The sequence below is a fragment of the Microtus oregoni genome, unplaced genomic scaffold, assembly GCF_018167655.1.
Source record: "Microtus oregoni isolate MIOR12 unplaced genomic scaffold, Mior012 000050F_004, whole genome shotgun sequence".
Lineage (NCBI taxonomy): Eukaryota > Metazoa > Chordata > Mammalia > Rodentia > Cricetidae > Microtus > Microtus oregoni.
Window position 1 is genome coordinate 700,083 of NW_024543228.1, and position 15,820 is coordinate 715,902.

Sequence of the window (15,820 nt, forward strand, 5' to 3'; positions counted from 1 at the left end):
AGATGATATAGGCTGAAAAGCTAATATTTGTTATAGAATGGAACAGCCTGTAATATCATCTAGGCAGGTCATTTGTTCTCTCTTGAGGTATATGAGTGCTTGTAGGCAGGGCCAATTTTTGTTTCTAAAATATAAACTTTGAATCTATTTAAACTTTGAATTAGTATATACAGAAAGCCACAGAGTCTGTGCCATGAAGGTGGAAACGGTGAGAAACTTTTAAATCATAAGTTTCCAATTGGTCTTTTTGATCACGAAAGAACTGTAGAACTTTCTTAAATAGATCTGCATTCTGGTAGGTGGATAGGACTGAGTTATCTGTGTGACGTAATTTGGAGGAATTGCGTGACTGTTGAGTGACTGGATTTTAGTGACTTTGATGCTCAGATATATTTTCTGAAGTAGTTAACTAACAGGCTAGTGCTTCCCATCACCAAACTCTTCATTTCATTATTCCAGTTACTGCTCTCTTGAGCTTTCACTTTTTATGCTTATGCCACCAAGGATTCAACATCCAGGTTGATCATGTGTTAATTTTATGTGTGCTTCCTTTAGGACAAATGTGCAGAGTGGCAATGTATCCTTGTGTTCATGGCATAGCTCTTTACCATATGTAGTGAATATTCTTATGTCCCCGAGGGACAGGGCTGTGAATGTTGACTCATGCAGTTTAAGATGTTGATACATGCAGTTGTTGAATATTCAGAATTTCTGTGCTCTGTCACCAATAAACTAGAAGACCAGAGAAGATGATGGTATACTTGAAAGCCCGAGAATTAGAGACCCAGTTGTAGAGATCCCAGTGTGAGCCTGAAAGCCTGGAAATGAGGAGAACTGAATATGGAAGAATATTGATGTTCCAGTTCAAGCAGAAAGAATATTCAACATTTTGCCTATTGTTCTTTTCAGGTCTTCTTCAATGGATTGGATGAGTCCCACCAATACTGGGAAAAGATCCATGCTTTATTCAGTTCTTCAATCAGCTAACCCACTCAAAGACCCATTCCAAAATAAGGCTTAACTGGCTACCTGGATTACCCTTGGTCCAGTCAAGTTGACACATAAAATTATCCCCAACACATTCCATGTACCAACTGTTTTTCTCAGCTCCTGTCAGTCATCCTTTTCTTTGAATTGGTTCCTCTGCCATTTTTACTCAGAACTGGCAGGAAGACATGTGGTATTGCAGTTTAGGTTTGTAATCCCAGGATGCAGGAGGAGGCTGATGAAGGGGCTTATCCCAAGTTCAAAGACTAGTGTGGGCTGTGTATCAAGTTCCAGGTCAACCTGATGTACAGAATGAGACCCTGTCTTAAAAACAAAACAAGCAATCAAACAACTAGGAAACTGACCTGGTTTCTCCAACCTTGATCATCCTTTTAATTTTAATTATACTATTTCAAGTTCTGCCATTTTTGCTTTTTATAGTTGGTGATTATTAGATATCTCTAGAGAAGCAATTTTCATAATAGTTAAGATTTTAAGTACTGAAACTTGACAAGCAAGGGTTGATCTTACATGTGCTATACTTTTTTCCCCAGCAGTGTGACCTTGGGCAAGTTATTTAACTTCTATATATCTCTGTTATCTCACCTGCAAGTAGTAATATTATTAGCACCTTTTCCTTGTACAGTATTAATGGCTTAAAAAGTTAATGTTGATCTCTTAAAATAGTAACTCATAAACTGTAATTTCTCAGAAAACATTGGCTATATCTATTTGACTCTAACTGTATTGAAATAGAAAAACTGCAATGTTGACATTCTTTAAAAGTGCTTTTAGATTTTTGTCTTGTTCGTCCTTGTCTGTTGTGTAACACTAAAAAGAAGCAAATAAAAATAATTAGCTGTATCAACATCCAATGTTGAGAACTTCTATGTATTGTTAAGTTGTATTACCTTCAAACAGAAATGTCTCTTCTCCATATTTTTTTCCCTTTTGGACACTCTAGCTCCTGCTGGCCTCCTTACAGAGCTGACATCATCCTGGCCTGGAAAGATTTTAAAAATCAGATCTATCACAGTTGTAAATTAACATATTTTCTTCAACTCAGCAGCTCCACCTTCAAGGACCTGGAGGGCAACAGCCTGAAGGATAGTGGACATGAGGAGAGTGACCAGACTGACAGCGAGCATGATGTCCAGAGGAGCCTGTACTGTGATACTGCTTTGAACGATGTGCTGAATACCAGTGTGACCTCCATGGGATCTCAGATGCCCGACCATGGTAAGGGATGGACAACGTTAAGTCGAAACTATGTGTTCCAAAGAACCAAGAATCTTTCTAGACATATTGTGTTACTTTACTGCAGGGCACATGTTATTATGGAGGGATTCCCTTAGCTCACGTGTTAACAGCATATCGAGAGTTTTGAGGTGTTACAACATCTATCAGGATAAGTCTACCTTCTTATGTAATGTTGGGGAATTTTATAAGGTGACTGAATCCACATTGTTTTTAAATAATAACTGCTTTGAGCCCATAGGAAGTAAGCAGATGCTTTCTCATCAGGAATAAATGACTGTTATGCTATAGTGTATGAATTCAGCTGATCAATTAAATTGCATAGAATGCAACTCTAATGAGACCAGAGGGGTGGGATTTATTTCTCTACTAGTCTAGCAAACTTTTCCCAGAGACTATTCTCTGCCCATGGATTTTGTAGTCTTTCCTGAGGATAGAAAATGCTAGACTTTCCATTTTGCCTACAGGACTACTATTCCAAAGCCATGGAGCTACTGAAGAAGCCCGTGCCATTGGTTACAGGGTAGACAGGTCAAAAGAATGTGACTGAGTCAATACAAAGCCTTCTGTTATTGTGAGATGAGTGAGTCACAAAGCACATGTCAGGAGCCACATCCCCATGTGGGAAGAGAATCTACTTGTATGAATCCAGGCACAAGCACTTTTAGAGAGAGGTGCTCTTTAAAACTGTGATAGGCAGAAACCAGGTTCTGAAAACAGTAGCAGAGTTCAGCTAAGGCAGATTGTTCATACAGACTTGGGCACAAATGTCACTTTCAATATTTTACTGATGTAAACATGGTATGCAAACAGCCTGTCTTTCCCAATTAAGAAGTATGAATTCAATTTGGTGTTTAGGCTCAGTGAAGCTTCCGAATGCTTGGCTATGTCTTGAGAAAAGCTAGTCTCATGCTCAGCTGGAAGTCCTACTGCTAAAAGTCTTAAAGATGAGAAAACAAAATATGGTAATTCCGTGCTGGTCGTCAGCTGTCTCATTTCACTGTAAACATCATTAAACTCTTTTGTTTTGGTTTTCTAAATGAATCCAAAAAATGCATGATTCACAAAACAAAATGTTTCTTCATGGAAAAAAGTAGCCACTGTAGATTCTATTAAATTGTCTAATCCATTCCCTCCTCAGGAGACTCAAGTGTCAAAGTCTATAATATAGAGAGGTCACTACCAATTGTACCCTGCTTCTTTCCTTAATTGGAGAGTGGTGACATCTGCAGAGATAATATACTTTCTGGGAAATCTTCCTATATGACTGAGGATAAAGAATTAAACATTTTTATAGCTGAAACAGAGGCAATTTAATTCTCAGAAGATGCAGACAGATATGTATCATTTCCTACTCATGTGTATCTCAAAGAAATGCGCTCTTTGTTGAGATCAGGGAGGTTTTCTGTTAGATGCTCTCCAAAATGAAATGACTCCAGGAAAGAAAATAGTTGTAATTGATTCTCGCTTTATGCCTGGCTGGACCAACATCTGTTTTAATTTTTTCTCATATTTCTCAAGGAAAACAATATCAGTGGGTTGCAGCTAGATGTTCCGAGTGTTTCTTACAAACGGGTTGCATTACGTACTGTATAGATTGAATAATAGTAAGAATATTAGAAAACAAATATGTGACAGTATCCAAAGACTCTCTTACATAACAAAGTGATGACTTCACACACATCCGTGCCTGTAGACACATTTTTTCTTGGTATACCATTTTGACAACATCTTTACATTTTGTTTTTTGGTATTTGATTGACATGCTTTTCTTTTCTTTTTTCTTTCTTTCTTTTTTATTGTTCTGACAATGACTAAACTTTGAGCCAACCCTTGACCTGGTCCTTTCCAGTTTGAGTGGCAAAAGGAATTAAACTCTTGTTTGCATCTCAGTCTTTACCTGTGATAGCCCACAACTTCCAATGGTTTTGTAATGATATGTAGCTGTGGTATTCCAAATCATCTCCAGGCTTGCCACAGGAACCGTGTCACCAGCTATCTTGGGTTGATTATATTTCTCTGAAAATCATCACAGCTTTTCCAGCCATTTAACATTTTTAAACATTTGTTGCCTTGAACCTGCAGTCATGGAAGGGCATCTTCTTTTATCCTTCGGCTCAGTAGTTGAAAGGCACTCACTGGGTGAATTCCCCAAACATGCCTGATTTTGAACTTCCCAGGCAAAGTTCTGAATCTGATACTTCTTCTGGTTTATGAGAACCATTGCAACATCACACCAAATGTAACCAGTAAAGGTTACCTTAACATCACTGTATTGGGGAGTTAGACTCACCTTGGGTGTCATAACTGGGTCTTCCTTATGACATTCCTACTTTTAACTTTAGCATTGCCTCTTTTTCTGTATATGTGGGAACATGTGTTTGATGAGAAATCCCAGGAATATCAAACTAAAATGACTTTACGCACCTATAATTTTTCCTTGAGCAGGCAGGAATGACGTGCTATATGGGTTCATATTGTATTGTCAATATTTAGAAAGCTACAAATTATATTTGGTTCATTCTTTTCAAGAGACATTGGAGACCTGGGTTTCATTGTACTGCTCTAAGTATCTTCAGTATTTTTGTAACTTTGCTACAGCATAAGAATTCTCAATGTGGTGCTGAACATAGCGGACAATGAGGAATACTGAGAATTGAAGAACAATTGCAGTGGGTTTTTGATCCTACTGCACGTACTGGCTTTGTGGGAGCCTAGGCAGTTTGAATGCTCACCTTACGAGACCTGGATAGAGGTGGGCAGTCCTTGGGCTTCCCACAGGTCAGGGAACCCTGATTGCTCTTCGAGCAGATGAGGGGGGGGGGGACTTGATCGGGGGAGGGGGAGGGAAATGGGAAGCGGTTGTGGGGACGAGGCAGAAATCCTTAATAAATAAATAAATTAAAAAAATAATTAAAAAAGAAAGAAAAAAAAAGAATTCTCAATGTGAATGGCAGGGAGATTTTCTGTCTTGAGTAAAGGGCCAAATGTCGTAGTTTTCAGTAGCTTTTCTATGAAACTCTTCCTATGCATAGAAACCCCAGAATCACTATGTTCAATGAAGGTAGGAGACTTTTAAAAAGACATTCAAATTTAAAGGTCAAAACCCTAGTCACTGGAGAGTTCCGATTGTGTTTTTGATTACATATTTCCACAAACATGTTTGTGAGCTGCGTCAGAATAGCAACAAAGGAATGTTAAGAGCCTCTGCTGTCTACCTTACTTTCAACCCTGGCATTTCTTAATGAGTTTGAAAACAGGGCAGGTGGTGGGTGAACTTGCTGAGCTTAATTCCCCGGTTGCTACAGAATTCCAGATTTATTTGTCATCCATCATGTCCATGAATTAATATGGCTTATCTCGGTTTGTCCCCAGTCCTGTGGATCTTGTGACTTCCCAGAAAGGAAGATAATGGAACATTTTTTAACATGTGCTTTCTCTTGACACACGGTCCTTCTTAGAATATTATCTCTCAATTGGTCTCAAAGTACCTTGAGAACAAGTTAAGTGTTGCCACGTTAGGCAGGCTTATCTTCTAACTTGGCTCATGAGGTGATTTGATGCTGAGCTATAGAGTCACAATCTCATCTCTTAACCAGTGCTTTCCCTCTCTGATTTTATTCAGTGAATTTACCACCTTCTTGAGAAGATAAGAATATTGACTCCTTAAGTCCCTGAAATTGACAAGTAGGGTGAAGAAAGATGTCAGTGGCTCATGGTTTTGTTGCGTAATTGAAAGCATTACCAGATTGAATCTTTTTGTAGTCAATGTTTCTCTGAGAGTAGTGATGGGGTTAGTAGACCTCTTGCTGCCCTCTCACCTTTTTTTGCAAGGTCATTTATAGTGCTGTGGCTATTGAATTATGCTTAACTGTGTAATATGAATATGAAACTGAAGTTTATGGGGATCATAGCTCAGAACTGCACACTAGTTCCAAGCCCAAGTAATTTGTTTCAGATCACACTCAATTTCATTCGTTATGATTTTAAACATTGATTATAAATTCATCTACTGAAAAGATGACTGTAATTGCTCTAATATGCACCTAGTTTGGAGTTTGCTACAACACTGAGTTGGTTTCCTTCCCATGCTAATTGGTACCAAATAGAAGCAATGCACAGAAATTTATAGTGATGTTGATCTAGTTTTCACATCCAAACACACTCAAATGCAAGATAATCAGTGCTTTATTTTGGAAAGTGTTAAGTACTTCTGCATTTTACTTAATTTGTTTATTTATTAAGATTATCACTTAAATATCGCTCAACATATTTGCGTGTAAAACATGAATCAGAAGAAGTTGGTGTGCATCTAATGTGACTACTACTACAAAATTGTCATAAAAATGTCCCATAGTCTTCACCCCATGCACAGATTAATGTCAACTACAAGTGTATTAAGATGTTTGTACCCTCAACACTCTATCACCAGCATCGAATTTCATTTTCTTTAGCCTTTTAAATAAATTATCATTCAGTGACTGGACAGCTTTATCTCCTTATCTATCCCCAGACTTTCCTCTCACCTCACTACATTTTCAAACACTCATTTCAATTAATCTCTTGGCAAAACAAGGAGTTCTCAGTGGAGAATATTTTGTGACATTGGAAAGAAATGTGCTGCTGGATTCCAGAAATTGTAGCATGGGCCAGATGTTCATAGAGTAATTGAAAATTCCATTTTATCAGAATAGCATTTGCTGTCAAAAAGTTTTATCTTTACTTCAACAAAGAGGTTGATTAGATCCCCCTGGACCTGAATTAGCATCTTTGAGGATAGATACACTGTTCTGCAATTCATGTGGTTATTTCTTCCCTAGTTCTCCTCCAGTAGAAACTTTTAGAAATATCTTCATCTTCTTGCAAATGTACCCACTGAAATGTTTAATTACTTGAATATAAGATTATGTTTACAATGTTGCTACATATGTATCTTTCATCTTTATTCATTCTGCCCCAGGTAGTATACTATTTTGACATTAAGCAGAAATAATGCATACACAAAACACATTAATACTTCATCCAAATATTTTTAAAAAATCATACCACATTTATTTATTATATTTGTGAATATGTGTGTGTGTGTGTGTGTGTGTGTGTGTGTGTGAGAGAGAGAGAGAGAGAGAGAGAGAGAGAGAGAGAGAGAGAGAGAGAGAGAGAGAGAGAGAGAGAGATATCAAGCTTGTAGTGATGTAGTGACAAACATGTTTTTCAGGCCAGAGAACAACTTGGGAAAGTTGGGTCTATTCTTTCACCATATGAATATATGAGTGCTGGGGACTGAACTCGGTCCATCAGGCTTGGCTGTAAAAGTCTATACCATCTTGCCATTTGTCACTTGACTATATTTTTGAGGTATATGGCACTGGAAGTTGATTGTGTTAACTCTGCTGTTATTGACAACCAAAGTACCATATTTTTACTTTGCAGTATTTAGGGTCTACTTAGATGACCTCAATGATAAAATTGTCAATATTGTGCCAATACAAAAGACTAAGAAAGATCTTATTTAATGAAAACATCACGACACATATTTTTTGATGTTCTAATTTGCACAGTAATATTAGAAAACATTTTGAAAATGTACTTGCTCTGAGGTTGAATTTCCTGTTCATCTTTGTTCAATTTGACCATAGGATGATAGGTTTCTTACCTTGATGGCTTTTGGATATTCAATGCCCTGTTCATCTTTTTTTCTGATACTCAGAAATATTATCTTTTCCCAGTGTCAAAGATGACACTGAAGTTAGGTAGAGAGGTGAGAGCTTGTGTTTTATTTATTTCAACTGCATTGTTGTATTAGATAATAGGATCCATACAAAAGCATTATTTATATTTTTTTTGACAAGATAGTCATTGCAATAAAAAGTTGCTCTTAGCTAGTGGAAACATACATGTTGTTCTTATCCACTAACATTATTTTGGTATAAGCCTTTTGATCAGAAAATTTATTTTTACATTTTGTCATCAGTTTCTCTATGCAAGACATTTAGAATAAAACCAGATGTTTATCTTCTTTCAGATAGGATTAATGTGCATGTGTGTGCACACATGTATTCATGAGTCCACAGACAGACAGACAGATGTGTTCATGAGTCCACAGACAGACAGACAGACACACACACAAAATACACACACATACACAAGATTTTAAATATCCTATTTGGAAATTTTAGTTGTTTTATATTCAAGGTCATTTTAACATTTACTATTAATACCAGTTATGATAAAAGATTTATCATTTATCCAAAGAATGCCATGTGATATCTTCCTTAGGTCTCATTATGAATTTTAGTGTTTCTAAGCACTAGAGGGTAGAGACTATACAAAGGGAGCACAATGGGCAACTCAGAGTTTGATTCTGTAGGAGTTTATGGACCAATAGCATAAATGGTCCAGTGTGGAAGAGATTGCCATATGATCAATGAAGAAATCAATTAAGATCATTTGAACTGGAAAGCAAAATGCATTTTAAAAGATACTTTTTTTTGTGCAATGGGATTCCATTGGAGAAATAGCAGGAAGCCAGACCCCAAGATTGTATGCTAGATAAAATTATGCTCTATTTGGGTGATTTGCTAGGTGAATCTTTTCCAGATGTTTCATGCAAAAGTAAGTTCTGTGGGCCATGATGAATAGATATGCTGCCAAGAGTGTAGTAGATGAGACAAAAGTCACAATATTGGCTTCTTAAATTTTTCCACTCATGACCTTATTTCACTTCTAAAAATGTTTAAAGTTCTTGAAGTCTATGTGTACATCAAATAAGTATACAAATAAAACATCTCCTGTTAATTAATCATAGAGAATATTATTTTAAAAATTTATCTTTGCATACACATAATTTTGCCATTTATAAAAATGAAAGGAAATTTGCATATGATTAAGATGAATGTACTTATTTATTTTTCCATAAAGTGTTAAATATTGGATGAATATTTTATACTAGCAGGATACAGAAAATCTTAGCTTTTTCAAAGTTGAGAAATACTTTGATTTTATAATCCTTAATGAAGAGAAAACTGCTTTGCATAAATATATAGCACAGAATGGCAGACGTATGTTTATGTCCATTTCAGAATTCTTCAGTATTATATCCTAAATCTCACACCAAAATTCATTTAATGACTTTTAAAAGATGAAACTCAAAGCCGAGCGGTGCTGGCACATGCCTTTAATCCCAGCATTTGGGAAGGCAGAGGCAGGAAGACCTCTGTCAGTTTGAAGCCAGCCTGGTCTACAAGAGCTAGTTCCAGCACAGGCACCAAAGAAACACAAAGAAACCTGGTCTTGAAAAAAAAACAGAAAGAGAGAAAGAGAGAGAGAGAGAGCGCGCGAGCAGGAAGGAAGGAAAGAAGAAAGGAAAGAAAGGAAGGAAAGAAAGGAAGGAAGAAAGAAACTCAAGTCAGAAACTCAAACATCAACTTCCAAAATAAAGTATTCTAAGATGATATGATTAAAAAATATTCTAATTTGATATACTCTGAGGAATAATGGTAGACAATTGTTAAGTAGCCTTTGTTTTGTGTGACTAAGTCATGATGTTTCTAGAACAGTGCAATAAAAACCCAGAAATTCTTACCATTTGATACTTTGACCAAGGGTGCTTTGGGCAGTGCTAGTTGCTCTTGGGCGGCATCATGGTAGACACAGTGTGAAGTGTACATGCTGTGCTTTAAGAACCAGGGCTGCAATGCTGCTCAGGATTCAGTGTGAACGAGCACTGCTTAAAACACCTCAGACTAAACACGTGTTTGATTCAAATTAATTTTTGGTTGTTTTTGTGTGTCCAGAAATATTTTGCTATTGGCATTTTTTTTTTACAATCTCCACATTCAGTTACATAAACCTATATGGGATTGTGGTCCATAGTATAAGAGGCTATAATATTGACTATTTTACATGTCAATGATGCACTAAACTAGGAATATCATTATCCTTTGTGAAATATTTTGTAATATATATTCTGTCTATAACAATATGGTTAAGAACCATAATAACCTTCCAGGGCCATACATTTTTTAATGAATAATTAGGCTTCTCCCTGGTGTTTATAATCTCTATCTTCATTTGATGTTTCATTGCTAGTACATATTGAGCTAGGGCAAGCTTCTTGATATGTCCACATTAAAAAGGTAAACTTTCCATAAGGCAATGTTTTCACTTTTTCTTCATATAAGACTTTCTCCACAATAAAACTCCAGCTTGGTAACAACACCAAGTACCAGGTCAGATAAGAGTTAAGTTGGTCTTAGGGTCATGAGGAGCATTGCTTGTTAGGGTACTATACACATGCTCTTGTAGATTGGTTTCAGAGGGCTTAAATAATCTAGACTTGGGTCACACATGACCTTGTAAAACTCGAGGTTGGTGGAAATTACAGACTTTTTATGTAACTAGGAAGAATAGTATAATATTTTAAAAAAAACAATTATTCTGCTAAGTGAAGAGAATAGAAAATTGTTCTTCAAAGTTACTCGAGAAACAGTGAGAGGCTGGAGAGATGACTCAATACGTAAGAACACTTTGTGTTCAAGCACGATGGGCTGAGTTTAAATCTCCAGATTCCATATAACAATTTGGATATGGTTTCCCGAACCTGTAGCCCAGTCAACGTGGGAGTGGGGCAGAGACAAAAAGATTACTGGCAGAGAGCAGAGGTGACTTGAAAGGCATTGACTCCAAGAGGTGCTAAAGGAGTTTATCAGAAAATGAACTCTGAATTCACACTGTCACCTTCAAGAGGCTTTTTGAGAGACACTTTTTCTTTTAAGGGTCCCTGTAATCAGAAACTCTGTTATCCTTCACAAGTTTTGGCAACAAACAGTCAGGCTGCTAAACAAAAACATAATAGACGTTATTTAATTGTAAGTTTTGTTGTTTTTACTCTTAGTAATACCCACTTCTGTGGCAAATGAGAGTACTTAAAATCCTGTCTGAATTTAACATGAAAAATTTCAATAGGGTTGAAGTTGGAGCTGTACACACACATTTATGGCCTCCTAGCCCAATTGGTTAAGCCCTAGGGGCTTTCTAACCTGTAGCCTAGAATCTAGTCTATAAGTCTTGTGGGGGAATAATTGAAATCTGGTTTGAATAAAAGGATAATTTATAATGTTGTTTCTTTAAAGTGAAAATCTGTAAGCATACGTTGCTCTAATTACCTGGGAAAACTTGGTAGCCCTAATTGATTATAACAAGGCAACCTCCCAGGTGTTAGTGTGCAAGTTCAAATTCTGTGCCAGAGATGTATTTTCCAACTTCTCTGCTGCCGTTCCTTCGATCTCTGTATTTTTCTCTCCTTCTAATAAAGGATTTGCTTTCCTCCCTGCTCTTCGGTCTGTAAAATTACCAACCTGTGTGAACAACAGAATCTTTCCATTTTAATACATGGAAAAGAGGGAGAAGGGGAATGATGTAGGTTCCAAGATGTTTAGACTGGTCAAACTGTTCCAAGCCATCACCACCTGCTGTTTTTAATCATTAATGAGGCTGTCAGTTAGCTTTAATCTGGGAGATGAACCAAAAGAATGGTTTTGATTTTAATTTAATTGAAAAATGAGCTTATTGAAACAAAAAATGCCTCCAGCTTCTAAGAGTCAGGTTATACCCTGCTGATAAACCAAGGCTAGTTAGAGACAGAAACGGAACCATTATTGATATGCAACAGTAAATTATTTTAAACTTGGGAAACTTTCGTTATTGCCATACTAGCTAGAAAATTTAGTCCTTTTAATTCAAGCATTTATTATATCTCACAGCCATACTGCATGTAAATATCTGTTCTATTTTTCTTTCTGTGAGAAAAACGGATGTACAAAACAGTTGAACAGCTGTATTAATGTCAGAATACAAATTGATGACAAAGTCCAGAGTGCAGCTCAAAGTACAAATTATTTTTCTGGACTCAATGTTCATCAAACTGTTTGTACATTTCAGAAAAGTTGAGTGATTATCTGTGAGTTCTCTATTAAGCCCGAGTTTTTGTATACTGGGTGATTTTGCTTAGTGGCAAAATGAGAACTCAGAAATGCAATGCCTAAGCACCAAGTGAATTTCAAAGACCTATAGGCAGATCTTTGTTTGTGCAGACTGCCAATGTATATTATACCTCTTTGGGCTTCACCAAACACTTTCAGATTTAGAATTGATTTAAACTGAAATTGGATGGAAGGGAATCCTTCCTTTTTAGATGTAGAGAACACTACTATTGGACCCCAGTAAACTTCAGGGTAGGTATATCAAATCACAGTAGTCTTCTGCTAACACAGCAAGTTAATGCTTCCTCGATTCAGCTGCTAATCAATCTATTCAGCTAATGAATCTGTAAGCAGACTGAATTAAACTACCAACCAGAATAAACACCAAGAAACTAACATTTAAACTCCCCGTCTCCTATTTACCTTTTGGTGTTTCCTTTGTGATGCCAATTCGTGACCATTTATAACTATCTGTTCAGTCTTTCCCAAAGAAACACAAGTCATGTTAAGGATTGTGTTAGTATAGCAATTTTCATAATGAAGGAAAATGACTGACCATTTAAGTAAAGTGTGAGTGATTAATCTGTATTTTTTTTCTGGTAAGTAAAATGCCAGAAAATTTTTGTAGTCTTGTAATTTCCAATGTTTTCCAGATTCTGATAGTACAGAAATTAACAGCAGATTGTTGCCACCATATATATGTCATATGGTCAGACAGTCCAATTCCCAGGCTCTAGCCACAGCCAGCCTGCTAGACTGTCTGTCTGCCTTGTGTTTTGGACTGAATTTCTTTTGATTGCATGAGTGAAGTTAAAGTTGTGTTTTGTTTCCTTTGGGACCATGAGCTAAAGAATGAGTGTTGTACTTTTGGAAGGAAGAAACATCTTCAAAGTTGAAGTGTGCCTTAACTCAAAACAATAGGTTTTCAGATGATCCTCCCACCATTCAAAATACTGTATTTGGATAGAGAAGATGGAAAAGAGTATTATTTGTCTCTCATAGTTCCCCATTTCACTCCTTTTGGTATTTGTAACACTTGCAAATAAATTTATCATTATAAAGAAATAACATTGTGAACATATGAAATATGTTGGATCCTGTGTTTTTGCTTATCCATCTGCAGCACCTCTTAGTGGTTTCTTTCTATTGTATTCTAAATAAATACTATCTAAAATAAACGATTTGCAGATTCTGTGGGGCTGAATATCTAGATGAGAAATTAGCTGTCTCTTAAATGAGATTTACAAAGCTAGACAGGATCTTACTTGATTTAGAAAATTAGAACATCTTCAAGGAGAACATTATTAATCATCATCCAAGCTCCTTTAGCACTTAAAATTATTATACCAGAAATTCAGGTTTGGAACCACATATTCAACTTGCAGAATTATTGAGAGTCTTTATGGCATCCTAAATTTCCACTGCCATTAATATAGAACATTTGAATCTTAACAGTCTCTGGAATCATTATGAAAAGTAACATGTTATAATATATTATTTATTATCACAGCAACTGTAAGTGGTAGTAAGCATAGAATTAAAAAAATCCAAAGAATGAGAACCATTTAAAGTGAGGATAAAGTTAGACCCTTAGTTTGAGAAATGTACAGAATGTTAGAATGAAGTGATGAGAGAGAAATGAAGTAAGGTACTCTTATCTGTGGTTCAAATCAAGATTGACAGTGATATAATGAGATATAATCAAGACTTCTTTTAGTATATGTGATGTAACTAACTCTCATAGGTAAGACTGAGTATTCTGCTTCTCATTGGAGTCTTCTAGATAGACTGTGTTCTATAAATACATGGTGTATTATTATGAGCTGTCTCTAATGAGAGAATACAAATACTTTAATAGTACTCCATGCTGGGCAGTAGTGATTAAAGGCACATGTAGTTACATAAACATGTACATGTAGTGATGTTTATGTATTACATACCCAAAACATAAACAATAGATTGAGTCAGTGAACTAGCCTCTCCAATTTGTTTGATATCAGCATTCCTCCTCTCCCAGACTCCCTATCTGCTTGCTGTTGTCTGGGATCCTTTGAATTGAGGCTGGCACATTGCATTTTATGACTCTAGTTTGAATTTCAGGCATTGCATAGGAGGAGAGTGAATGTATGTTTTCAGATTCATATTAAGTTACAAATGCCTTCTATTAGATATTGTTACAATCTGGGGATTAGAAGGGGATGCAGGGAGGATGATTTCTAGGTATTGAATAGAGTCTTAGAAGAGGCAAATGCAAAGAAAAAAGGGAGTCCAGACAACTTCACCAGTTTACCCAGAGCTAGCAGTGTCCAAAAGAACATTTGATAGTTGTTACTTGGTTTACTCACTGTGCAATGTGTCGCTGTGAAAAGGCTCCATTTCCTATCCAGTCATTTTTGTGAACCAGCCTCCTCTTTAGACAGAGAAGATTGTGGGATGTCCACAAAAGATTTGAAGTGAAGTCTGGGCTAATTTAACTTTAAAAAATGCATGTATCCTGGCACCCTTGTGATGTAAGCAAATCTCTGGTGGCAGTGACTCTACTTAGCCTTTCCTAGGTCAAAAAATGCACAGTTTAGTCTCTGGGATCATCCATATTGCCCTTACCTCCTCTCCTCTTGCTTCAAGTGGCTGATAACTGGCAGATACCATTGTGATTCTTTTGTTGTTATTCCTGTTCCTGCATCATGGTCAGACTTTCACAAAGTAAAATAAAATATCTTTCATTTATAGTTTTCTTCTAAAAGGTCACCCCAAGATAAAAAATATATAAAGAATCACTTCTGTTCTTTTTTTCTCTTCTAACAATACTCTGAAACCTGCCCAGCTCCTACCTGAAAGGTCATATTTCCTTGCCATACGAATGAGCTCACAGCAGGTCCATGGGGACACTGTCATCTGAGAAATGATGGGAATTTATGTGCCTCTGGATTTCTGCCTTTTTTGTAGTGGGAAAAGTGAATTTGTTAATGAATGAAACAAGCAAACAAACAAATCAAAAAACCAGTCAACCACAGGATCTTACAAAGTTTTAAAATCTTAGGAGACAGCCATTAATATAAACGAAATCATAAATGAAAAACTAATTCTACCTTTGCATTCCTTAGCATTGTTTGTCTTGTATTACTTTAAGTTATGTGACTCACTCTTACTGGTTCTATGCTATTGAGTCTAGCTAGCAGGCTGCAATTTAGCAGCATAAAGTGTTGTGGCTTATGAAGGACCTTCTGATGTACTTGTACTTGTCAATATGCAAATGGAAAGGAGGGACAAAAGAGAACTGTGCGCAATTAAGGACATGCACAAAGAATTTAGAACACAGGGATCAGCACCATGGTTTTAAAAAGGCAGATTCACTGTGAAAATAATTTTCCTTTCATAATTTGACATTCCATGACAAATATAGCTGAAAGTACATAACTTCTCGAGACCTAAAAATCTAAATCCATGTGCTATATGCAAAATATAAAAGATAATTACAATCCCTAAAATAATTTTCTGGCATGTGGCTCAGTACGAACAAGGACTTGCAATTTCTATATTATTTGTTTGTTATGCTGCTTTGGATAAGTCACTACCCTCTCAAAATTTCAGCTTAT

The 15,820-nt window shown here is 36.4% G+C and overlaps 1 protein-coding gene across 2 annotated transcripts in view; it reads left to right on the forward strand.

The window, feature by feature from the left end:
* LOC121436870 (protocadherin-19) overlaps positions 1–15,820 on the forward strand; it is a 100,359-nt gene that overhangs the window by 63,789 nt on the left and 20,750 nt on the right. The window contains exon 4 of one of the 2 annotated variants that reach the window (XM_041636774.1): positions 2,054–2,226. In XM_041636774.1, the coding sequence (XP_041492708.1) occupies positions 2,054–2,226 (173 nt within the window). The remainder of the gene's footprint in view (positions 1–2,053; positions 2,227–15,820) is intronic. The other variant, XM_041636773.1, reaches the window with a different exon arrangement.